At 43.0% G+C, this 26,153-nt stretch overlaps 1 protein-coding gene across 2 annotated transcripts in view; it reads left to right on the top strand.

Moving 5' to 3' along the window:
* The window catches only part of MAP2K5 (mitogen-activated protein kinase kinase 5), a 128,319-nt gene that overhangs the window by 9,433 nt on the left and 92,733 nt on the right, over positions 1–26,153 (top strand). Inside the window, exons 3-8 of one of the 2 annotated variants that reach the window (XM_027714772.2) lie at positions 74–141; positions 4,952–5,021; positions 8,977–9,017; positions 10,584–10,651; positions 13,228–13,276; positions 18,461–18,525. In XM_027714772.2, coding sequence (XP_027570573.1) covers positions 74–141; positions 4,952–5,021; positions 8,977–9,017; positions 10,584–10,651; positions 13,228–13,276; positions 18,461–18,525 — 361 coding nt within the window. Of the gene's footprint in view, positions 1–73; positions 146–4,951; positions 5,022–8,976; positions 9,018–10,583; positions 10,652–13,227; positions 13,277–18,460; positions 18,526–26,153 lie in introns of those variants that run through there. The other variant, XM_027714774.2, reaches the window with a different exon arrangement.

Here is a 26,153-nt window from a genome sequence, read left to right as displayed (position 1 = left end):
AAATTTAAAATACCAAGAATATTAAGAGCATCCCGCTTCCCTTGTTGATGTGTGTCATGCATTTCTGTGTCAGATGAGGATGAGGATGGTGACCGGATCACAGTCAGAAGCGATGAGGAGATGAAGGCCATGCTGTCCTATGTAGGTACAGTATAAAAAATGCTGATTTTTTTTTCCCCCCTTTTCCTTGGTGTATTTTGCCTTGTACCAGTGTTAACAGAGGCTGCAGTTTGCACTGGACAATATCCCTGTTTTGAGTCCAGAGTTTAATACTCCTGGATTAAATGTGTTTAAAACCTGTATCACATGAGATATATGGACATGCTTGACTTTAAAAAAAAAAGACACTTGTACACTTACTGATCATATCATAAACATTAAGAATAATGCATCTTAATGACTTTTGCATTAGGTATAGTGCAGGCTAAATGGACTATCAATTTCTTGTATTTTTTATGCAGTACTTAAAGTAACGGCTCATTAAAAATGAACCCCTGGGCTCTAAAAATTTTTCAAAATCTACTTTCATCTGGAGACTGTTTCACCCCTCCTAACAGAGGAGTTTCATTGTAGCTGCAGGCTCAATATTCATGGAGGATTTAAAGCTGTATTTTCTGTTTTTTAATAGGAGATATGTGTGTCTGTGTGTGCCTTTGTATAGGTAGGTGTGTGTAAAATCTGTCTGGATACCTGTAAATATAAAATCTGTCTGCAGGAATAGGGTGCAGTTACTTATGGAAACTAAATAATTTGAGTTGGTCTTTCATGCTGCAGATTTAAGTGGAAAAATATAATTTAACTTCTTTTTTTTTTTTTTTGGTCAAATGAAATGGATAAGCAGGAAGGTGACAAATGGTGTTTTCTCCCTGGGCCAGGTGGGCTACAAGGGGTGTGTAAATGTTGTTTAACTTGGAGCCTGTCAGCACCAAGCCCTGTTGGGTACCACCCATAGGTGGTTTTGATGGGACTTCATGGAATCCTGGAATGGTTTGGGCTGCAGGGATCTTAAAGCTCATCCTGTTCCACCCCCTGCCATGGGCAGGGACACCTCCCACCAGCCCAGGTTGCCCCAAGACAAAGGATCACCATCAGGGCTCCTGGGTCAGTGTTGGAGGCACCACGTAGAACAGAAGGGCTTAAAAGGTAAATTAAGGTGATTAAGAGGACTGTCCTTTTTATCTGACCCTGCTCCATCCTGGGAGGGTTGACAGGAAGAAATGTCAGCACAGACTTCCAGCAAATTCCATTTTTTTTTTTATCCCACTCAATTTATCGCATTCTTTTATATAGAATCATGTCATGGAATCCTGGAATGGTTTGGATGGGAAGGGACCTTTAAGATCATCCCATCCCACCCCTGCCCTGGGCAGGGACACCTCCCACTGTCCCAGGGGGCTCCAAGCCCCGTCCAACCTGGCCTTGGACACTTCCAGGGATCCAGGGGCAGCCACAGCTTCTCTGGGCAACCTGTGCCAGGGCCTCCCCACCCTGCCAGCCAGGAATTCCTTCCCAATATCCCATCTCTCCCTGCCCTCTGGCAGTGGGAAGCCATTCCCTGTGTCCCATCCCTCCATCTCTTGTCCCCAGTCCCTCTCCCGCTCTCCTGGAGCTCCTTTAGGCCCTGGAAGGGGCTCTCAGCTCTCCCAGAGCCTTCTCTTCTCCAGGTGAACCCCCCCAGCTAGAATTCCTTGTATTTCTCTATTTCGCTTCTCAAATCTCAGCCATTTTTGCTGTAAAACTGGGAAACTTGGCTTTTCCTGGCACAGTCTCCAGATTAATCACGCCTTGGTAAGGTCATTTTTTTTGCTATGCTTCCAAGCTCACTGTTAAAGTTTCAGTACATTAGAGTTGTGATTGCTCAACTCTCTGCTTCCCCTTAAAAATTATGGGATGTCTGTAAATGACTTCTTTCTGCTTCAGCAGCCTTTCTCCTCTGAAAATTTTTCCTCTTCAGTTTTAAACAAGTTCTTTATTTGAGTGTTGCACTGAGGGTTTAACTTCCTCACTTCCCATAGGCTTCATTTTGGGATGTGTTTGCAAGAAAACAAATGTTCTTAGCCTAGAAAGTGAATTAACCTGTTATAATCTTGGAGAATATAATGGGGAAGGAAAGTACTCATTTTTGAGTGTTTTGAGACCTCCACCAAATCTTTGGAGGATCGGACAGCTGCTTAAATATTTCTGGGAATTTTAACATGGTGCATTTTGGTGTTCTCCAAAATGCAAGTTTAAGAACAAAAAACCCAGTTCCCTGAGCTCAGAGATCTCTTCCATGACACTCTGACTGGGAAGATCTTTGGAATCACATGAGATCTTTGGAATCACATGATAGATGAGAATCATGCCCAGCCTCTCCTCTTTAGGTCCTGAACTTGGCAGCAAGTTATTTCAGGCAGTTCTGGAGTGATTTTTGAGTGAGCACAAATGCTGTGGATTAGGCAAATATTGGGGGGGGTGGGGGTGGGAAATTAAACTGATTTCTGCCTTGTGCCTTGCAGTTAATTAAAGCCAGAGCTGGAGCAGCAGTGGGGCTGCACTGGGCTCCTGTCTTGTAGCACTATAAAAAGGCAGTAATTTTTTTGACAGCCACTGATTGGAAAGTTGCTCGCAGCTTTCTCAAAGCAAGGGGTACATGCTCTGGATCAATAACTGGCAAATTTCCCATTAAAAAGAATACCTGAACAGTGTTCCAAATAGCCACTGGCATCTTAATTTTCCATGGAAACCTCAAATGCTCGTGTGTGGAGGACAAGTCATTTTCAGTCAATTTTTCCAGACTACTTGTTAACAGTTATTGCTGTCCCAAAAGGTTGACAGCTTACATGATTGATATTTCATTTACTTGTCATCACTGGTGAGTAATGGAGAGGGCCATGGGTTTTTCTCTCTCTCTCTCTGCCCCTCTATTATATTTTTTTTTTTTTTTGGTAGGAAACAGTCTCATGTCTGTTTATTTTAGTTTATTATTCCAGAGAGTGTGTCATATATGTTTATGCTGTGTATATAGGTGTCTTCGGGTCACAGAATGCCACTAGGAAATGGTAATTAAAAGGTTTCTTTTTATCAAGCAGTTTTGGGAGCAGGAGGTTCTTTCCCAGCTCCATAACTTTTAGGTGCTGGGAACACATTTTTATGAAGGGATATGAGGACATGGGGGAGGATTTGACATGTTATTCATGACCCTCCTATTAAAAAATAAGTTTATGGGGTCCTTGTGACCCCTGGAGAAGCTCTTGATCATTTCCCAAGGGGGGGGGGAGCAGTTCCTAAACTTTTTGTCTCTTTGAAGTTGCATCAGTAAAAATTTGTGTTTTGAGGGAAACCATCAGCGTGAGGGAAATACCTGTGTTTGATTCCAGAGAGACTTGGGATTTTTCTCCTCCTTGACACCCAGCCTTGCCAGTTTGAACAGTATCACACAGGGCTGGCAACAGTGACGTGCTGAATTCTTAGACCACACCGGGCTGGTGAGAATGAGGATGAAAGCCAGAGGAGCCACAGGGATTTCTGCCGTGGAGATCTGGCCCACAGCCAGCAGGTTTCCCTCAGAGGTGTTCAGGGATTGCAAAAGAAATGTTCTTTGTGATGTGCTTTCGGTGTTTATAACACGTGGTGATGGGAGTTGGGCAGGATGGAGGCAGGAAATTCCCGAGCCAGGTCTGTCTCCTGCCCTGGGATGGTTTGGTTGTGGGGTTAAAGGGCCTGGCTGGAGAGTTCCCCCCTCCTCAGCACTGAGGGACAATTAAAGGAGGCTGGTGAAGATTTCAGTTTGCTTAATCCAAAGGTTTATTTCTTCATTTAGTGCCACTCCTCATCCTCGTGCCACCTCTCAGGCTCCCTCGTCCCCTGTTACGTATTTTGTGTCTTCATGGAATCCTGGAATGGTTTGGGCTGGAAGGGACCTTAAAGCTCATCCAGTTCCACCCCCTGCCGTGGGCAGGGACACCTCCCACTATCCCAGGTTGCTCCAGCCTGGCCTTGGACACTTCCAGGGATCCAGGGGCAGCCACAGCTTCTCTGGGCAACCCGTGCCAGGGCCTGCCCACCCTCCCAGCCAGGAATTCCTTCCCAATCTCCCATCTGTCCCTGCCCTCTGGCACTGGGAAGCCATTCCCTTTTGTCCTGTCCTTCCCAAGTCCCTCTCCAGGTCTCTTGAATCCCTTTTAGGCCCTGGAAGGGGCTCTCAGGTTTCCCTGGAGCCTTCTCTTCTCCAGGTGAACAATCCCAGCTCTCCAGAGCAGAGGAGCTCCAGCCCTTGGATCATCTCAGTGGCCCGAGTGTCTTCTTGGGTCTTGATGTTCTCAGATCCTTTTCCATCCCTTTTTGCCCATTCTTAGCCTTTCTTTATCACTAAACATTCCCCCCAGATCACTTCCAGCAGTCCCTGGGGAGCCCAAGGGGTCGGGAGGTCTGCAGTGATTTTCTGGAAGTGCTTTGTGTCCCCTCCGAGGGGACACACTTGTCACCTCTGCCTGTGTGGGACCTGACCCCAACTGCCCTGATGGTGCTTCACCACTGCAAATTCTTGGATAGTTTCCGTATTCCTATGGGATTTTCTTGGAGTTTTCCTGATTGCACAGTCCTGGGTTGTGTTTACAGCCCATCTTTGTTCCCACGTTTGGTTTTCTCGGCTCCTCCAGGTGCGGCACCTGCTGTGTTTGCTGTCAAGGTTCCATTTGCTCCCTCTGAAGTATTCCCAGGTTTCAGGAGAGCCTGGAACTTCCCCAGTTGATCCAGTAACAGATCCCTGTGCTGGGCACCACAGCCCCTTGGTTAAGTTCCTCTGTCCCACTTATTGTGGGAACAGCCACAGATGGTAAGAAACCATCTAAAGGCTGATTTGCACCGCGGCAATTAAAAAATAAATAAAAATACATTGAATTAAACAATCCAGAAGTGCTTTTACTGCTCATACATTACTGAGTCATCTCTTTCTTTAATCTCTTTGCAGTATTACTCCACTGTAATGGAGCAGCAAGTAAATGGACAGTTGATAGAGCCTCTCCAGATCTATCCAAGAGGTAATGCTGAACAAATTCTAATCAACAGCGATGATAACTGTTGATGAAACAGTTCACTGGTATTTCTTTTTGGGGAGGTTTAAATGCACATAACATGATGTTTACCTCTTAATTTGGATAGGAGGATTCATTATTGTGGGGAGTGGAGGGAAAACTGCATTTATTGCATATAAAATAGCTGATTTCCTGGAGTAAATTAGACTAACGAGATTCGGTTTGCACAGTACATATTTAAGTACATTTAAAAAACCCATTGGTGAGGGTTCTGCCTGTATTCAAAGCAGATGAATAACTGAAGTTTTGGAGATACTTATGTAAATTGGGCTTTTTTTTTTTTTTAGATGTTTTAATATCATTAATCAGCCTGACAGACTTGGGGGATGTCACTGTCACCACTCGTTTGGAAAACGGGAACGTGTCTGTCACAGGAGCTCCGTCCATGACACGTTTTATCTGAGATCTGGGCATTTAGCAGCAATATCAAAATGTTCACGAGTGCTTTAATAGCTCTCCTGAACAGGGGAAGATGTAATCAATTCTGTGGACTGAGGCAATTAAAAAATAGGTCATCTACAACCTGCACAAAAATCCGTAGGCAGCTCGTTAGGTTTTTGGGAATGAACTCAAATAATGGTTAAGGAAAGCCCAGTGCATTACATAATCCCACTGATTCATTCAGATCTCAGTAGCCAGGCTTGGAATCTCTGCCTCTTTTAATTGATGGAACTGGAGAAGGTTTGAAATTCTCCGAGTAAAATCTCCCAGCAATAAATTAATTGAAATAATTAAAAATTAAACCCTTCTCACTTAACTGATATGATACAAATAATCATACTGTGAGGCTCCCAATTAAACATTTCTAGACTTCCATTACTTACAACTCTCTGAAGTTTGAATTGGGCAATTAAGCAAGAGCCTCCTCAAACACGTGCTAATCAGGTCTCCAAAGGAGCCTGGGTTTCCTGGTGGTTTAGTGTGATCCTGTGGAAAAGAGATGGGAATTCAAGGGGAATAGAGGATTGGTTTTCTGGCTCAGGATCTGATTTTGAGGGGCCTCCCAGATGTTTGAGCTGCAGAATTCCAGAGCCACCAGCAGCGAGATGTGTCCTCCTGAGAGCAGCTGTGAGAGGGAAGTGATCTCCTGCCTCTTCCCAGGCTGAGGTCGTGGAATCATGGAATGGTTTGGGGTTGGAAGGGGCCTTAAAGCCCATCCCATCCCACCCAGGTTGGAGCCCAGGTTGCTCCAAGTTCATCCAGCCTGTCCTTGGACACTTCCAGGGATCCAGGGGCAGCCACAGCTTCTCTGGGTAACCTGTGCCAGGGCCTCCCCACCCTCACAGCCAGGAATTCCTTCCCAATCTCCCATCTCTCCCTGCCCTCTGGCAGTGGGAAGCCATTCCCTGTGTCCTGTCCCTCCATCCCTTGTCCCCAGTCCCTCTCCAGCTCTCCTGGAGCCCCTTTAGGCCCTGCAAGGGTCTCCCAGGTCTCCCTGGAGCCTTTTCTTGTAGCTTGGAAAAACTGATGTAGTGGATGATCCTTGTAGGTTGGGAATCCTTCTTGGAAATATGAGGCAGTTACATCTATTTTCTTTTTAATCAAACAGTTGCAGGAAGTTGTGGCAGGAGGTGCTGGCACAGCTTGGAGTTTAAAGGGTTGTTTTGTGATTACAAATCAGGTTAAACTTTCTAAATTCTCCTTTTGGGTCATTCCTGAAGAACCAGCTGAGTAGATTCTTATTCCTGCTGCTGTCTCCTTTTTCTGCCTGCTTTACATCCAAGGGGAATGGATGCACAGATCCAGGATTCTCTGTGCTGCCCTGGATGTGATCCCCCCCATATTCCCTCCCCATTTTCACTGTGGGCTCAGCTCCCTGTTCTGCTGAGTATTTCCCTGTTTCCACTTACCCTAAATTGCTTCAGAGCTCAGCTTCATCTTTCCAAATCACCTCCTTAAAACACCTCTCCTTTCTAGGTTAGAGCTTTAAAGCCCAGACCGCCCCCAAGTTCTGCTGCTGCTCTGAAATATTGAACAAAATGTGCTTTCCTGCTCCTTTTTTTCCCTCCCTGTCTTCTTGTCCTGCCTCTCTAATGAACATCCCAAATTTTGTTGGCACAAGCACTTTTCTTCCCTGCCCTTTTGGCCATGTCTCTCCCCGTTCAGCGCTTTAAAGCCCCATCAGGAACGTGCAGCTTTTCTGCCTGTAATTTAAAGTTCTCCCTTTTAAGAGCTTTCTCTGCAAGTCCTTTCAATCCTTTTCCCTTTCTACCCCTCTTCCTTCTGAGGAAGCCTCAGCCAGCTCCCAAAAACTCTCATCTTCCCTAAAAAATCCTGCCAGGAGTAAATGCCCACGTGCCATCCTGTGTTACCTGGGCTGTGCTTCATAATTCATTTCATAATTTAAAGGCCTTTAAGGGGAAAAATTGGTATTTTGTCTATTTTTTTAATAAGTACCTTGTTGCTGTTTAGGTAATAAGAGCCAGATTTCTTTTTTTATATTGAAAATAAACCCCTGTGTGTGATATATATAAACAAGAGTGTATGTGTGTACATACACATATATCTATATTTATATATTTCTATCTGTATCTGTCTATATCTATTTATATATTTCTATCTGTATCTATCTCTATCTGTATCTATATCTTTATATATATATTTTTATCTATATATATATCTATATGTATATATAGATATATCTCCCCTATCTGTTATATATATATATATATATATATATATATATATATCCCATTTGTGGAATACAAGCTGAATATCCCATTCCTATATATATATATAATAAAAATATATAATATATATAATATGTAATATAATATATATAATAAAAATATTCTTATAATACCACGTTCAAAATGTCAGTTTTAATCTGTTGAAAAAATATAACATGCTTATATATATTTATAATTTGTGGGTTTCTGATTGTTTGGGTTTTTTTGAGTATCATAATATTTACCCTCTTTAAGATGCACGTGGTAATTTCTACTGTCATTTAAAGGCACATGGCCTGGCCCTAAGTGATGTGTTTAATAACTATCATCTGTGTCCTTCTGCCTAATAAATAGTTCTGCTTCCTGCTGTCAAAAAAAAAGGGGAGTGAGAGGCACGTGCAGCAGAGAAAGAGAAAAATCAAATTCCTCCCTCCTCAGACAATCAATCACCAGTGACAGCCCCTTTAACATACCATTTGTAGGGCACTGGAGTTCTCAGATGGGAACTGTCTGGAACAGGGAGCCTTTGTGGCTTTAACTGGTGACAAAAACACAGCCCTGAGTGAAGAACAAGGAGAGGTTCAGGTGGAGGGGCTGGAGGAAAACCCTTTCTCCAAACCCAGCCATCGTCATGAAGCGCCACGTTTGTAATCTGTGTCCAAAAATTGGCATTTTCTAGTCACTGTTTGCTTTTTTCAGGCTGTCTGCTGTTGCCCCTGCCATGTTTTGCCACATTTAAGCCCAAACTGCAGTTGACAACGTGACTAATTCCTGACATGTGGCAGCTGATTCCTTTAAAACACATCTTGCAAATATTGCTGTTAAATGCCAGGCCAAAAAAAAACCAAAAAAAACCCCACAGCCTGTGAAAATACAGTGGCACAAGATTTTAATTTGAATTACAAAAAGCCTCTGATCAGTTCAGCCACCAGTTCTCTCCATATTTTTTTTTTTATTTTTTTTTTTTTTTTTTTGGTGATGTGTTTTAAAGCAGAAATTAGAATTTCTATTACCCGGTGTCAGAAAGCTCTTAGCATTTATAAACGCTCACTCCTGCAAGTGAAAAAAAAATCCTGCTTTGGTAATTCCCACCCTGGGTCTTGCGAGGCACTTTTCAATCATTTCTCTCTGCTAATTTTGGTGTCACCCTCATTTCTTTTGAAAAGATTCATTTTGAGCAAATTTGTAAATGGCCCTGATGTGTTCTACAATTGAGTCAATTACTGTTTCAGCCTGCAAACCTCCTGGGAAACGGAACATACATGGCCTGAAGGTACGAATTTCAATAATTGTTTCAGCAAACTTAGATGGATTTGTAATGCTGTGTTCCACTTATTGAAATGTCAAATAAAACTGCACTTTCTTGAGCTCTGACAAGCAGGGTGGGTTTTTTTTTTACTATTATTATTATTTTTTAATTTTTTTTTTTTTTGGTGAGGGTGGGAGAAGGATTTATTTAAATGTTGTGCTATCTGTGTATATATATATATAATATATGGATAGATAGATATAGTTTTATTAAAATGGAGCTGCCTTTCTTTTTGTTTTTAACCTCTGTGAATCAGGTTCCTAAATTTCAGTGGTCAATTTATCAACTAATGCTATCTGTGTGTACATATATATGTGTGTATATATATATATGTGCATATATATATGTATATACACTATATATAGTTTTATTAAAATGGAGCTGCCTTTCTTTTCGTTTTTAACCTCTGTGAATCAGGTTCCTAAATTTCAGTGGTCAGTTTATCAACTAATGCTGTGTATATATGTGTATATATATATATATACACACATATGTATACACTATATATATATTATATATATATATATATAGTTTTACTAGAATGGAACTGCCTTTCTTTTTGTTTTTAACCTCTATTAATCAGGTTCCTAAATTTTAATAGTCACTTTATCAACTAATGCTATCTGTGTATCTATATATATATATATATATATGTAATGTGTGCATATACACTATATATGTATATGGTTTTATTAAAATGGAGCTGCCTTTCTTTTTCCTTTTAACCTCTGTTAATCAGGTTCCTAAATTTCAATAGTCAGTTTATCAGCTAATGCTATCTGTATAGATACATATATACACACCTACATATGTGTATATACACTATATATATAGTTTTATTAAAATGGAGCTGCCTTTCTTTTGCCTTTTAACCTCTGTGAATCGGGTTCCTAAATTTCAATAGTCACTTTATCAACTAATGCTATCTGTGTATCTATGTATATATGTAATGTGTGCATATACACTGTATATATATATATATATATATAGTGTTATTAAAATGGAGCTGCCTTTCTTTTGCCTTTTAACCTCTGTTAATCGGGTTCCTAAATTTTAATAGCCACTTTATGAACTAATACCTGCCACTACTTCAGAGCTTTAACCCCCCCATATTCATTTGAATTCAGCCATGTGAAGCCCCACCACACTGGTTTGATTCCAGTCACTTCCAAGTGGAGAAGGCACCGCAACAAAATCATTTGAGGGTTTGGATTCCTTCAGCTCAGCTTGTTGCTCCTGTCATCACACGTAGGAGGCTCCAAATGCACCAAATGACTGTTTAGTTTCTAAAATGTGCACAAATGATGGATTCATCCCCTCTTTTCCTGCTCTGTTGAAGGTGGGGGGGTTTGTGCAGCCCAGGAATCCTGGAGCCTGCTAACCTACATACACACTCCAACCGTTGCTGTGCCTGGCAAGCAGCTAATTAACCTTCCTCATGAAATGAGAAATCCGTGGCAAATTACAGGTTAATTAGAATGGTGTCCTCTGAACACAGTGACTGAGAAAAGATCCTTTCCCTGCCTGCAGGTAAATACTCGAGCAGGGGCTGCCAACAACAGCGGCTCGGCCGTGGCCGATTCCCTCCCCAGCAATAGGTAAGAGCCGGGCCCCTGCTTTGTGTTCTCACCTTTTCTCACACCAAAACACCCTCCTGTGTGGTTGTTGCCAACAGTGACAATGGTGGTGAATGACTTTTTCCACCAGTGCTGAGGTGGGGAAGGTGAATTGCCTGGATTCGTGGTGCCGGGGGCTCCACGAGAGTTTTCTTCTGGAAAAAAAAAAATAAATGTTTTCTGACTCTTTGGGGTGGTTTTGTGCTTATAAAGCATTGAGGTGCTGTTTGGGGTTGAACTAATCAGGTATTAATCAATAATTAGTTGATCTAATGGCAAGGTTTGTATGTTGAAGTCTTCGTTGCTTGATCTCGTTCCAGGATTCTTGGCTTTCAAAATACCCCGTTCTTGGGTTTGCAGTGATAAATAACCCAAGTCATAAACCTCTGTAGGTTTATTATTTATTTGAAAATTCCTTACAGCTTAGGTGCCCTATTTCATACAGTTTCACCAAAGTTTTGAAGTCCATCTCCCTTATTTTTCTTTTCACATCCCAATTTGAAAATATTCACATCCTAATTTGAAAACCCATGTTAAGGTCTCAAAATGCAAGAGAACTAGTTCTCTTTTTTTCCTAGAGATCTGATTTCTAAATGCTGGAGCTTAAACTCCCTTTTATTCCATGAAGTCATTATTCTGCATACTGATGTTAAAAGGAATAAACAAAAACCTTGTGTGTTCTTAAGAAAGCAATAAGGAAAGTCTGGCTGCATGTTCTTCATACAAGAGCATATTTGAACCGTGGGAATAGAAACCTCTGGAGGCCCCTTTCAACCTAAATTATTCTATTATTCTAATAAGCATGTAATATTGCATTTATCTGTGCATCAGCATCTGCTGCCTTTGCTCTCTGAGAGCATTTTGTAAAATAAAAAGAGATTAATTGCCAGAGAGAGATGAACACGATCAAAGATGCAGTTGGGCTGCATTTGATGGGTGAATTTTGGGTGCCTGTTCTGTTAACACCCCAAGGTGGTGGGTCAGTCCCCAGATCCCTCTTTTCCTCGTGGGAATGGTGGGATGTGGGTGCCCATTGACGAGGAGTTTCCACGGGAGTTCTGCCCCGCTGGGAACCCCATCCCAGCACCACTAAAACCAGTTTGCTGCTCCCTTTAGTGGCTTTGCTAATTGTGGAGCTAAAAAAAAAAAGCGAGCCAGGTTTGCCCCATCCCTTGGGGAAGATTTGCTCCAGGTTTTAGTGGTGATAATCCAACCCAAAACTCCATAAAGGAACTAAATCTGAATGGCTTTGACCCGCAGCCCTGCCAGTCTGAACTAAATAAAGCTGTTTTTCTGTGCTGTGGCTTTTCAGCACTCGCTGTACTTTGAGCTTGTTCTTAAAGTGCATTGCAAAGGAAGCTTCTAGAAGCTTCTTGTCACCTTATTTGGTGGTTAATTGCCAATCCTTTTCCCAGCCCTTCCGCGCTCGGAGTTTTGTTTTTGAAGTAATTGAAAGTCTCTCTTTGTTTCATGTTCACAAATTGTTAGTCATGAAAGATGACAAGATCAACTTATGTTTCCTTGGAAAACTTAATTTTGCTTTAAAGTAGTCGTGGGAACAAGAGGCCTATTAAAGAACAAAGCCACCAAATATGAAATCTGTGTTTTCACTGTTCCTGTTAATAATGATCTGTGATCAAGACACGTGCACGGGCCTTTCAAGAATATATTATTTTGTACTTTTTTTTTTTTTTTTCAAAACTTCAGTAATAAGAGCAGAATGTCCCTTTGAGATGAAGTTTTTGCAGGCATTTTGCTGCCCAGGCAGTTTGTTGTGTTGAAGGTACAAGGAACAGAGTTTGTCAGGAGAGGAGGTGAAAAGCAGCGTTTTGTGAGTGGGTGGAAGGAGTTTGAAGCTGTTGATGGTTTTACCTACAAAACTCACCAGGCTGAGAGTTTGTGGTTTGTTAAAGTTCTCCTAAAAGGGAAAATTGAGTTGTTTTGTGTAAGATTATTGACATGGGAGTAGATTCTTCCTGAAAAAGCACAGGGAGTGCAGCAAGTTGAGCTGGAATGGAAAGCTGGACTCATCTCAGGGATTTAGACACGTCCCTGAGATGCCTAAATCAGGAATTTTACTGTCCTGCTCACCGTGCTCTGGTCTGCACTCATCTGAGGTAGTGGGGCAAAAAGCCTTCTGCTGCAGGAATTATTGAGGAATAATCCCTTAAGGAGCTGTAAAACAAGATATGGCACCTGAAAACTAGATGTGAGCCATATTTTCCTGTTGTTTTCTGAACCACCTGATGTGCCAGAGTATCTCCCTTTCATTTTACTGATGAACAACAGGTTGTGTCTCAGAGGGTGGTGTAGTCAGGTGTCTAAACCAGCCAGTTGGTAAAGGTGAAAAATATATTGATTTTCTGAAGTGTTCACTGCTTCTCCATCCCTGCTGTCTGCACTTGGGCAGTGCTGACTGGTGTTCACTAGATCTCCTCCTCCAAGTTTCACCTGCTCAGAATAATGGAACCAGGAATTTGTGGCTTGTGATTTCCCTTGGTCTGACGGAGCGAAACGACCCGGTCATTAAAAATAATCACCTCTTGTTTTTATTCCAGCTTGAAAAAGTCTTCTGCAGAGCTGAAGAAAATACTTGCCAATGGCCAGGTAGGTGCTTTGGATGGAGCCTTGGCTGCCTGGTTCTGCAGTGATTGGCACAGCACAAATAGGGGCAGAGATGTTTACTGCTCATTTAGCTGTGATGTGTTCTTTTAACACAGGACTTGGAGGCACCATGAAAACCTTCATGATATGAATGAGTTGTGTGTCCTGATTTACTTTGATTGGCAGAGCAATTTGCTTCCCATTTCTCAAAATGTGCTAATCAGATTTAGCTCCAAATGGATGGAGGCCCCTCGCACGTGTTGCGCTGCCGCCACAATTCCAGGGGAGAAAGTTAATCAATTTTGAATAACTGAGTCAACTCCTCACTTAGAACGACCTTCATGCTTTCTAGGGCAGAAGACACTTGAATGTTTAACAGGTTTTTGCAAGGAACTGCTCTGGAATCACTTTAGAATCATGGAATGGTTGGGGTTGGAAGGGACCTTAAAGCACATCCAGTGCCACCCCCTGCCATGGGCAGGGACACCTTCCACCAGCCCAAGTGGCTCCAAACCCCATCCAGCCTGGCCTTGGACACTTCCAGGGATCCAGGGGCAGCCACAGCTTCTCTGGGCAACCTGTGCCAGGGCCTCACCCTCCTCCCAGAGAACAATTCCTTCTCAGTCTCCCATCTAACCCTGCCCTCCTTCGGTCTGCCACTTCATGTGATGTTAAATTAATGGATGAACTTGTTTTAAAGGTCTTCTCCAGCCTAAACTATTCTGTGATTCTATGTGGTAACTTCTTTATAAAAAGCAAAAAAAACCCCTAGTAAACCCCAAAGTTGTAGAAAATTGTCTTGAATTCCTTTCCCTTCCTGCTCCAGGCATTCAGCTCCTGGCACTCAAAAGTGAAAGGTTTTAACGTAACAATTGATGGACGAGCAGACAAACAGCACAGTTATTTTGTGCTTGTTTTGGGCAGGCTTGTAATGACATTAAATATGCACTGTTAAATTAAACCACCTTCAAAGAAGCCCAGATCCTTCAGCAGCAGCATAAATATGTTTTAATGTTTGTCACAGAGAGCCCTTTGCAGCCTCAGAGGCCGGTGCCTGTCGTGGGCTCAGACTTGCCTATTAGGCTCTATTGACTGAGACATCTGTGTCACTGCAAATAAAAGACTCTTATTGATTTTCTTAACTGCTGTTCACTTCCCCTCCATGTTTCGAAGGCTGAAATCTTAATTATCTCAGATGCCTATTCAGTGCCTTCACACAATGACCTCTCCAAGCCTCGCTGGCGTTTCATGAATCAAGGAGTTGGTAGTTGAGCGTGTCAGGAAGATGAAGGCTGAGCTTCCTCGTGTCCTTCAGCCTCACCTGGAACACTGGGAGGGGGAACAGATGAGAGACCCCCTCAAAAATAGGATTTGGAGACCCCAGTGCCACTGAATCCCTGGAATGCAGCTTGGAAATGTGGTTTTAGGCTTGTCAGCATCCCTTTATGTCCAGGTTTAGTTTGATATTTCCTCACATCCAGGTTGTAGTTTGATGGTCCCTCACATCCAGGTTTTAGTTTGATGTTCCCTCACATCCAAGTTTTAGTTTGATGGTCCCTCACATCCAGGTTTTAGTGTGATGTTCCCTCACATCCAGGTTTTAGTTTGATGTTCTCTCACATCCAAGTTTTAGTTTGATATTCCCTCACATCCAGGTTTTAGTTTGATATTCCCTCACATCCAGGTTTAGTTTGATATTTCCTCACATCCAGGTTTTAGTGTGATGTTCCCTCACATCCAGGTTTTAGTTTGATGTTCCCTCACATCCAAGTTTTAGTTTGATGGTCCCTCACATCCAGGTTTAGTTTGATGGTCCCTCATATCCAGATTTCATTTTTTTGTTCCCACCAGGTGGATTTGCTCGTGTTTCAAAATTAGAGAGCCAGACAATACATTTCTCTTGGTGACCTGAAATTCTGGCAGTGCCAGCAGCAGGCAGCTGAACTTCTCTAAGTGGTGTTGGTAATAAATCCAGTATCACTGATTTTTTTTAAAAGGTGGAATTGTTGAATGTGAGTAAAAGCTCTTGTGCAGAGCTGGATTTGGGCACTTTATGTGTTCAAAACAAGAAAAACAAGTGGTTTGTGTGCCCTGCAGTGGATTCACAGATTTCTCCCCAGTGTTTTAGAATTTTGGAACGGTATAAAAAAAAAACCAAACTTCTTGTTGTGATTTTAAAAATGTTACTTAAACCCATTAAAAAAGAAATAAAATAACTAAGTTTTAATACTACCTTTAATGCTACTTTTTATTCACCCTGAGGGGAGTTAATCTGCCTTCTGTTGACAGCAAATGATTTTTGTCGTGTTCTGCAAAATTTGATCCCAGATCCACAACTGGAGCTGGGTTTCCAGTAGCAACTTTTAACTTTTCCTCCTTTTGAGGGGGATTAAGTCACACTTATTGTTACTTAAATATGGCCTGGGCTATTAGTTTTGATTATTTTTTGGCAGTTTCTGCTTTCAGGCATCCCTAATGATATTCCTCTAGTAGTTTCCATTTAGGTTTAATAAGGAATTCATATTAATCATTAAAAGAAGGGGACATGATTCTTCAAGATAATCAAATATTGACAGGTTAGAAATAGCTTTCTGCCTGGGTTCATTGATATAGGTGATGTGATATAAATATTTATTTCTTTTCTGTCACTCAGAGTAAATGCCACCAATTGATTCAGCATTGATATAGTGTCAACAGTTCATAAGAAACATTTGACTGGCTCGTGTTTTCCGATTAGTCTCTGCTCTATAAAGTGGGATTTACTAAATCTCCTCAATTGTCTGCTCATGGAGTGTGACTGTTGGCTGAATCCATGATTGCTTCCATTTGGGAAGCGAAGGTGCGGCCGCGGGATTGTGGCGGCCCCTCCACATCAAATCAGGATTAATTGGGCATTTTGCTTTTAATGATTTACAACAGGCAGACACTTGATTTCTGCCCAGCCCAGGGATGTTTTGTTTGCTGCTTCATAACTGAAGCTTTGCTTTTGCATGAATTCCCTTCGTGTCGGCGGCGGCCAATCCAGGTTGGGTTTGCAGCTTTAATATTCCAGTCCTTCCTGGGGAGTTCATTGGTTTTGTGTTGGTGTTTTATGAGGGAGAATCCAGTTTTCCCAGTTAAAATAAATAAATCACCCTGTGGTTTTTTGGCACCTTTATTGGAGCCAGTAAATCACACTTTATCTCTCCGTCCGCTGCCAACAGACGCTCCCTCCACCCCAGTATTCCTGGTTTTTCCCTGGGTTCTGGTTGCTGTTTTTCTGGGATATCACCAGGCTCAATCCTCAGAGGATGGAGCTGCTCCTATCCCCATCTTTTAGGGAATGATGTGGAGAAAATACTCCCTTTTCCCAATGAGCAAAAAACGGGAGAAAAGAGGAAATGCTTCGCCTCCGATTCGGCTCAATTTATTGTTTATAACTTATAACTTTATAATCACCAAAAATTCTCCTTTTTCACCCCCAAGAAGGGAAGATAGGAGTTTCTCCATGGCTTTATGGGTTCATTGGGTTTCTCTTCAGAGTTACATTGAGAATAACTTTTCTGAGGATGCAGGAGAGATGTTGGTTGTTGCCTCCAAGACCGGAGAACTCAAGTCTTCCAGCTTGGAAGAGCAGAGCTCCTTAAATTAACTTTAAATTAACAAGTCTGCAGCCTGAAAGAAATTATTTCTAGTGCAAGGGATCCACTGTAGATTCTTTACATAGTTTAAATCCTGTTCATGAGTGATTGTTCCCTGGGAGGTGTCTTTTCCCCCTCTTTATTTGCATTTTCTGATGGATACAATAAGCAGGAGAGCTTTTGGTAATAAGATAAATGTTGATTTTCATCATAAACCTTGATATTTGAGTGGGCCATTTCATTACCTCTTAGGTACCTGGCCAAGGTTTGACTCCCAATAGGTAATCAAATAGAGTCAGCTTCTACTTTGAAGTATTTTGAGTTTTCTCAGGACTCAGGTTTTAACATCACTGGAAGAAATGTGCAGTATTTCCTGTGAGAAACAATGTGTTTTGCTCAGGTAATGAAAGGAAAGGACACAAATTTTGGATTAATCATTTCTGTCCTTAAAGCTTATTTTAAATCAATTAAATATTCCATTTTCTGTTTTTAAGACATGCTGAGTATTGACTCTCTAGGACATTTCACCTTGTGATGGTAACACAAGAAGTTTGTTGGGTAAGATGGTAAACAGACAAGTTGGTTTCCTAGGAAAAGATCTTTTAAAAGCAGGATTTGTCCAAACATTTACTACTGAAAATTATCAGGCAATGGGGGAATCTTTTTGGAATAGGAAATGCTTTCTGTCCAGAATTTATTCTGATTAAAATGCTTAAAGTATACACATGCATTGCAATAATGTCTTTAGTGAGTTTTTTTAATAGGTGCAAAATCTGTAGAACTGAATTTATACAGGGGAAGGTTGAAGTGTAGTTTTACATTCGAATTGATCCTTCAACATAGTAAATTTTTATAAAAGCACTGTCAGAAAGGTGCCAAATTCCAGCTTTTGCAATTTACAGTGTTTGTTATCAGGCTCCTGGTTGGATTTCTGAGGATCTCATTGTGTCTGGAGAGTTGTCCCAGGGAACAGAAAGGTTGAGGCAAATAATTAGTTGTGTATTTCAAGGAAAAAAATGTTTTTATTGCAATTCAAGACTTGTTTTTTTTTCCCAAATATGTGTATTTTTATTTAGTTAAAAGGTGAGTAAATGGTGCTCTGCCAAACAACCTGCTGGCAGAGCTGTCACTCAATTAGTATCACTGCTGATTCCAGAATAAATCATAAACTTTTCCAGCCACACTTCAAGCTGACAGTTTTCTGTTGGGTTGTTTCCATTCACCTCCAACTTTGGCTTTGGTTATGTGCTGTTCTGGAGACCCTTTTCCTATCAGTAGCTGTGACCTGACCCTCTTGAGCTATATTATATCATTCCATTTTGACACCTTTTATCAAACTTTAATGAAATGACCCAGGCAAACAAATTGTCATTAAACTTTCCATCACTTTGTCCCTTGGTATCGTCTTTTATAAATTGGACAGCAAATGTTGTATTGATCTTCTCGTTCTTGCAGCTGAACTTGAAATGACCCAGACTGCTTGTTGTTTATGGCCTAGAGTTGCTTTTCCTTGACATTTCCATCCCCAGCATGACATCTCTTTTGTTTTTCTTTCTTTCTTGTGGAGATGAATGAACAAGACATACGGTATCGAGACATCCTCGGTCACGGCAATGGAGGCACAGTCTACAAGTGAGTGGGGATTTCACTTAAAACCTTTTAAAAAAACCCCCAGATTTAACAGCTCTTTTTTTTTTATTATTTTTACCCCTCGCGTTCGTGTCGAGGTGCAGGTGGGCTGTTGCTCCTCTGCAGGGAAGATGATAAAATAAATCCTTAATCTGAACTTTGAAAGGATCCTCTTCTATATTTACAAGGTGTCTGCTCTTGGGTGCTGGGAGGGCTGGTGCATTTTTATTATCTTTTTAATGCTTAGCTTTGAATCCCCCTCTGGGTAACAAGTTAATGGCTCACGAGTGGAACTTGGAATGTCCTGAATTGCCTCCAGGATTTCCAGTGCCATTATTTCTGCTGGCTCGCCACGCCCTTACTGGGAATGACACCAGTGGGATGTGGTGACACCAGTTCAGAATTCCTCACCCCCCCCTTCTGCTGTTGCAGTGACTTCCCTCCCTCCTGAGCAGCTTCACACGCAGGCTGATGAATATATGAAATGATAAACTCTCCCAAATTTTGGTAGTGGAGCTTTAATACCCTGCAGCCAGTATTAATTTGAATATTGTAAAGATTATAATAACACAGATATAGTTTTCTCGACAGGAAAGTCTTTCTCATGCATAGTGCAAAGTTTAAACTACATAATGTAATATCTGGTACTTAATAGTCTGCAGTGGGGTATGAAAAATATTCCACTGGGAATTAAGAAATCCATACTTTATAAGAAAGCCCTGAGGGAGTAATAAAGGTTTCCTCCAGAGAGCTATTTACCATATACAGTAACCCAGCATCCCATTAGGGTTTTGTTTATACCTTAGACATTTTAACTTTCAGATGAACATTTTTCCCCCCCCCCCTAAAATGTTTTAAAAGTTACAGTGCATTTAGTTTAGTTTCTAATTGGCTGCCAACGTTGCAGAAGGTTTAATGGAAATGAACTTCCAAAAGCTTAAAGGAACAAATCCAGCCTTGGAGTGGGCTCTGAAAATCAGGTTAGAATCATGGGTGGAACGTGGTTCAGAAACCTCATGGGGAGTTGTCTTGGAGAAAGATATTCCTAGACCAAGAAACTTGAGGAATTGGTATTATTTTCTTACTTTATGATAGATGTGAGAGAGAATGTTGAGCTTTAATGCTCAGTCTTGGTGTTTTCTGAGTTAGAGAAGGTTCCTTCCCTTCCCTGTGCTCTGGGAGTGGGTGCAGGTGGGAGAAGCATCACAAAGGAGGACCACGTGCTCTGGTCCTTGTGGAAAGCACTTGAGGAATAGTTAGGACAGGGAATATCCCACCCACCAAGAGGGAGAACCCACATATGTCCCTGTGTCCAGTTCTGGGTGATTTTCTTTGGGAAGCAGCTGAAATAAGGAAGTAACAATGTGAAACCATGACCAGCATAAGAATGGTCCCACCGAAAGTGTCTTCATCCTAAAAAGTCTAAAGAATGTAAAGCAAGGTAAGGGAATGTGTTCTTCTTTCCCTTCCTTCCTCTTTTTGCACTGAGAGTCTGATGAACTTCTTGCCTGTCTGTCAGCTTGGAAGGAGCAGCTCATTCCGTGTCTGTTGGGAGTGTTGGTGTGTAGGATGAGACACAGCTTTTGGGAGCAGAAATGGTGTAAAAACATCTCATTCTTTCATAATGTTGCCACATGCACAGTATGTATTTCACATTTCTTAAAATTCATCCGAGAAATCTGGATAAAATGTGGTATAAAGCCGCGTTTTTCACTTTTTTGACGTAATTTTGTATTTCTAAGGCAGTGTGCTTTGATCACCTTTGTTAAGTGGGTGACTGGCATTTGCCTGCAGTCTGGGAAAGTAAAAAAGAAAAGACCTGAGGCCCCTTCTGGATCAGGGAACTATTTCTGCCTTTCTTTTTCTTTTTTATCCCGTTCATGTTTTAAATCAACACTTGCAGTGACTTCATAGCTTGTCCTCCCGTATAGTTGTCATTCCACCCTGCTCCAGGGAACTGTTTGTGTGTGTGGATGTTTTACACGTTATCCCAGGATCCTGGAGTGGTTTGGGGTTGGAAAGGGCCTTAAAACTCCTCAAGTCCCACCCCCTGCCATGGGCAGAGACACCTCCCACTAGCCCAGGTTGCTAGTCCAGCCTGGCCTTGGACACTTCCAGGGATCCAGGGACAGCCACAGCTTCTCTGGGCAACCTGTGCCAGGGCCTCCCCACCCTCCCAGAGAACAATTCCCTCCCAATCTCCCATCTAACCCTGCCCTCTGGCAGTGGGAAGCCATTCCCTGTGTCCTGTCCCTCCATCCCTTGTCCCCAGTCCCTCTCCAGCTCTCCTGGAGCCCCTTTAGGCCCTGGAAGGGGCTCTCAGGTCTCCCTGGATCCTTCTCTTCTCCAGGTGAACATTCCCAGCTCTCCCAGCCTCTCCCAGAGCTGAGGGGCTCGAGCCCTGTGGCAGAACTTCCACCTTGGAGCAATCCCCCCTTCCTGAAGGGAAGATCATCTGCACCAACCCAAGCCAATAAGGACTTGCAGAGTGGAATCCTTACAGGTAGCAGGATTGCACTAGTCATACATAGCAGCCCCCATATATTTTATTCCAGTAAATCAATGAACATTTGTCAAGGAAAATTAATTGCAGAGGTTTGGCTGCGTTTCCCCCCTCGTGCTGGTGGAGAGAAGAGCCCGTGTGGGTTATTGATCTGCAGCTAAAGAACGAGCCTGTCTGCACCCTCTCCTCTCTTCCAGCCCCCTCCCTTCCCAGCTCTTTATCCCAACCCAGCTCCATTATGGCAATGATATATTCCCGGCGTTCGGCAAACGAGGCAGGGAAAATTCTCAGCCTCCCTTTGCCACGTGAATTAACTTACTATTGAAATAGTTTTTATTGAGATGGAAGTATTGATCACTTCTCACCCTACCCCTGGCTCCAGGAGGGGGGCTGGGGGGAGAGAGGGGAGGTGGGTTCGTTCTCCTCGCCAGACGTTATGTTTAGTTAGAAAATGGATTTCATTTATTTGGGTTCTTTACAGCTGCAACTGGTTTATTGCTTGGAGAAGAGGTATCTTAGCTTTATTTTTATGACAGTATAATTATACTTTAGAAATACACTTGATTACTGTGTGTAGCAAAATTGTTCCAGTATATTGGCTTGGCCAATATTGCTATACAAACAACTTTTCAGTCAATTGAGTCTGGTAAAAAATCAATACTTTATAGCAATATTTCTAGGGAGAACTTGCTGAATCTAAATGTTTTTCCTGTTCTAAAAAGAAGGGATTTTATAGTTGTTTGACATCCTATTTTGCCCCTACCTTTTGCTGTGCTATTTTCTTAATTAAGGGACGATAAAAATCCTGAAGTTGGATATGGCAAAGCCAGTTAATTATCCTTGCTTTTTGATTGGTTGCATGTTCCAAAATATGTGAGAAAATATAAAACACCCCCAAACTGTATGTTAAATGACTTGGTTTGCAGTGGGATGCACACACTGGCAGCCAGGGTCAGGAGTAGCTACTTTAATTATTTAGACCTAAAATCATGTATATTTTGAACTTAAATATCACAAAGTAGAGGTATTTATATCTGGCAACTTATTTCTCTGTCAGATCTCTCACATGGTGTATCAAAACACTGTTTCCTTCCTTTAAAATGGAATCTTTTTCTCTTATTTCATGTTTTCTAGTTTTTGCTGTGCAATTGTAGCTCAGGAGAAGTGGGATGTTCCAGGAACTCTGTTTAATCCCTTCTGTGTGCCTGGGATTTATTTTAAATGGGAGCTGTGGATGGTTTGGAACTCTTTTTGGGTTCTGTTGGAGGAGCCTCCAGCAGCAGGAGAATGTAACACTCTGTACACAGAGATAACCATAAAGCCCCAATGATGCCCTAATTAATTTGTGAGTTACCAGGATCTGGGAGAGAGGGAAGAAAAGGGGGAATGGCTTCCCATCCTCCAAAATGCAGTTTAACCAGAAGGCTTCACTTTGAGTTGAGTAATTTGGAGAGAAGTGGCTGCTGATGATGTACCACCCTAAGAATTGCATGGCTGGGGAAAACGGGGAGAAATGTGGAAAACTTAATTTGTTGGAGCCATTTACTTGAGCAATTGTGCAGTTTGGGTGAGTCGAGTGTTCCAGCATCTGCCTGTTCCTTCGTTCCCTATCCCAGGCCACCTCGGGGTGCCCCATTAGCACATGGAATGTCGTTGCTGTGTCTTGCACAGGCTGCAGGCTGTGCCTTGGGAGGGGATTGTGGGTGCTCTGCCCTGGGCAGGGACAGGCACTGTCGGTTCTGGAGCCTGGAAGCTCCAGAGGAGGTTCAGCTGTGTTTGATGGGAAGGGAGGTGGAGGGGATGGAGCTCCCTCCTCCTGGTTTATCCCATGGATTCCAGTGCAGGACAGTGGTGCTGGCAGGATGGAGTTCTGTAGATCCAGGTTGTTCTTTAAAAGCAGTGATTATAATGCACCTCTGATGTTGTGGGAAGCCAATCTGAGTCTTAGTGGGGCTGTTCCTCTCCTCTCTTCTTTCATTTCTGGTTTTCCATATGGATATCGTGGAGTCCTGGAATGGTTTGGCTTGTAAGGGACCTTAAAGACCATCCAGTTCCACCCCCTGCCATGGGCAGGGACACCTTCCACTAGCCCAGGTTGCTCCAACCTGGCCTGGAACATTTCCAGGGATCCAGGGGCAGCCACAGCTTCTCTGGGCAACCTGTGCCAGGGCCTCCCCACCCTCCCAGAGAACAATTCCTTCCCAATCTCCCATCTGTCCCTGCCCTCTGGCACTGGGAAGCCATTCCCTGTGTCCTGTCCCTCCATCCCTTGTCCCCAGTCCCTCTCCAGCTCTCCTGGAGCCTCTTTAGGCCCTGGAAGGGGCTCTCAGGTCTCCCTGGAGCCTTCTCCAAACTATGTGGAACACAGGAACAATCATTTGCCCCTGTTTCAAATACTTGGATTCCCAGATTATTTTGGCCCTTTTGCAGAGTAGGTTGGGGTGATCCCCTGCACGTGGCAGAGGGTAACTGCAGGCAGGGAAATCCCACTGCAGAGCAGGGACAGAAGCAGGATCAGAGCCCATCCCTGCAGGTTCCCAGAGCTGACCCACGTGGCTTCACCAGCGGGTGATTTCCAGGGAAGGTTTTCCCTGGAACAACCTTTTATCCACGGTGCTTGACCCAGCAGGAAGGAAGCAGAGGCGGGTTCAGTGTTTGTTTGGCATTAAAACACATCTTGGGCCTTTTGAAGTGTAAAAATTGCACCTCCCTGAATTCTTGTGCTGCAGTGGTGGAGGCACTTCCCTTTATTTCCTTTCCCAGACCGCATCCATTTGCTGTTTCTCTTGCTCTGTTTTATTTTTAGTCCCACTAAAAAGCACTGGAACAATAATAACTGATCAAGTTAGAAATCCCCCGCCAGGTTCCACCTCTTCCCACTGTGGTTTAAACAAGACTGACCAGTGGCTGCTGGTCACTCGTTCCCTTTGACCCCAACCATTGCTCTCCTGCCTCATAAAATCTGTTATGCACAAAAGTGCATAAAATGAAGATAAAGTACCTCCTTCAAGTCTGACAAAACCCATTCCTCTGCAGAATGGGAGCTGCAGTGAAAGTAAATAAATGAATGGACAGCAATCACAGCCTAGTTGATGAAACTGTTCAATTAAAGCACAGGCATTTACATGGTGTAATTTCCCTAAATTGCCAATGAGCCCCTTTAGACACAACCAGTGTTCAAATTGATTTCAGCATTGATTTTGGCTGAAGCTGATAAATTTCTGCTTGTTAGTTAAAGTAATTTTGCAGAAGACTTTGTAGTGTGGTATTGAAGTGTTCATTTAGCTGATGGTTAAAAGAGGAGTTATTTACAGAGGGTTCTACTGTTGGGCTGAGATGGGACAATTCCCCGGTCATCTTTTTACTTTTAATTTTTAAGCTTCAGTATCCAATCAATACGTTATTGAAACGGATTAAAATGTATCCAGCCAGCTGCCTATGGCTGTTTAATTAGAAACTGGATGATTCTTAAATTAAAGTTGGTTGGGTTGGGTTGGGTTGTGTGCCCACAGCTCTGAAGATTAAATGAACAGCAACCCTGGAAATGGGAGTTTGATCCCAGTGAGAGACTGTGGGTGAGCTTAGAATCATGGAATTGTTCAGGTTGGAAAAGATCTTTAAGGTCAAAGGATCAGACAATGGTTTGGGTTGGAAGGGAACTGAAAGCTCATCTCATTCCATGAGCAGGGACACCTTCCACTAGCCCAGGTTGCTTCAAGCCCCGTCCAGCCTGGCCTTGGACACTTCCAGGGATCCAGGGGCAGCCACAGCTTCTCTGGGCAACCTGTGCCAGATCCTCCCCACCTTCCCAGCCAAGAATTCCTTCCCAATCTCCCATCTCTCCCTGCCCTCTGGCAGTGGGAAGCCATTCCCTGTGTCCTGTCCCTCCATCCCTTGACCCTAGTCCCTCTCCAGCTCTCCTGGAGCCCCTTTAGACCCTGGAAGGGGCTCTCAGGTCTCCCTGGAGCCTTCTCTAGGATGAACAACCCCTCATATTGGCATCTAAATTGCTGTCACCACGGAATGTGGGGAACTTTTTGGCTCACTCTGTTGCTTCAAATTTCTTCCTGGAGCTGGGATGGATTTACTCCGGATCTGCTCGTGTTGGATAACTCCTGGCTGTGTCAGGGAGCTCTGTGGCTGCTCTGCTGTCCTTGCAGCCAGTTGGAAGCAGCTGAAATCCATTCCCTGCAGCTGATGTGAGGTGGTCCCCTGGTCCTGGCTGTCCTGCTCTTGGTGGCACCACCTGGAGCAGTCAGGACTGAACTGTCTCACCTTTGTTCCTGCCTGTTCAGGTCTCTTTAAGGAACCGGGAATGAATTGCAGTGAGATGAGTACAAGGAGAAAGGCTTGTAATCCAGGTTTCAAAGGTTAATCCTGAATGTTTGGCTGCAGGAGCCAAGGAAGACTCATTTAAGAGGAAACAGATGGAAATAGTAGCAGGTTAGAGCATAAAGAGGTGAGGGATCACTGCTGGGCTCGGGCTTGAATTCCAGCACCGCCTCATTCCCTCAGAGCTGGGTTAAGTGAGACATGTTGCTGCTCAACATTCTCTTTCTGCAGCCTCTAGTGCCAATTTTACCCTTTCTAAAAAGTTTAAAATTTAGCTATAAGTGTTTGCTGGTTGTTTTCTACTTCAGCACCAAATCATTTTGCAATCAGTACTCAAGCATCTGCAATGGGGTTTCAGATGGAGGGGGAGATTGGCGTAGATTGTGCTCTGAACCAGCACAGCCCCCATAAAAGCTCCTTTTTACAACTGCTGTGCACTCTGGATTTCCTGGTTTAACAGCCAGAGAGTCAGGCTAATGTGTTTGCTATTGCAGGAGGCAACAACTGGCAAAGTGGTTATTTCCTAGAAACAATTTGAATCCGTGTCTTTAGATGGCCACGGGAGCACACGACACTTCTGGCGTTAGAGCCTGACCAGGAGCACGACAGACAGTGGCAATAGTGGGGAAAAAAGGGAAAAATGACCAGTAAAGCAAATGTGGGGGTGATTTTATTTGTGTCTGGGTTGCAGCTGGTGGCTGGCACGCCGTGCTGCAGGGAGGGCTCTCGCACAACACCAGCACAACATTTTGCTCTCAGTTATTTCTCACAGGGCAGGAAAAACGTCCAGTTTGCC

Source organism: Pipra filicauda, unplaced genomic scaffold, assembly GCF_003945595.2.
Source record: "Pipra filicauda isolate LSUMZ 115617 unplaced genomic scaffold, ASM394559v2 scaffold70_size2993248_pilon, whole genome shotgun sequence".
In the NCBI taxonomy this organism is placed as follows: domain Eukaryota; kingdom Metazoa; phylum Chordata; class Aves; order Passeriformes; family Pipridae; genus Pipra; species Pipra filicauda.
This window is presented reverse-complemented; position numbering and strand designations above follow the sequence as displayed.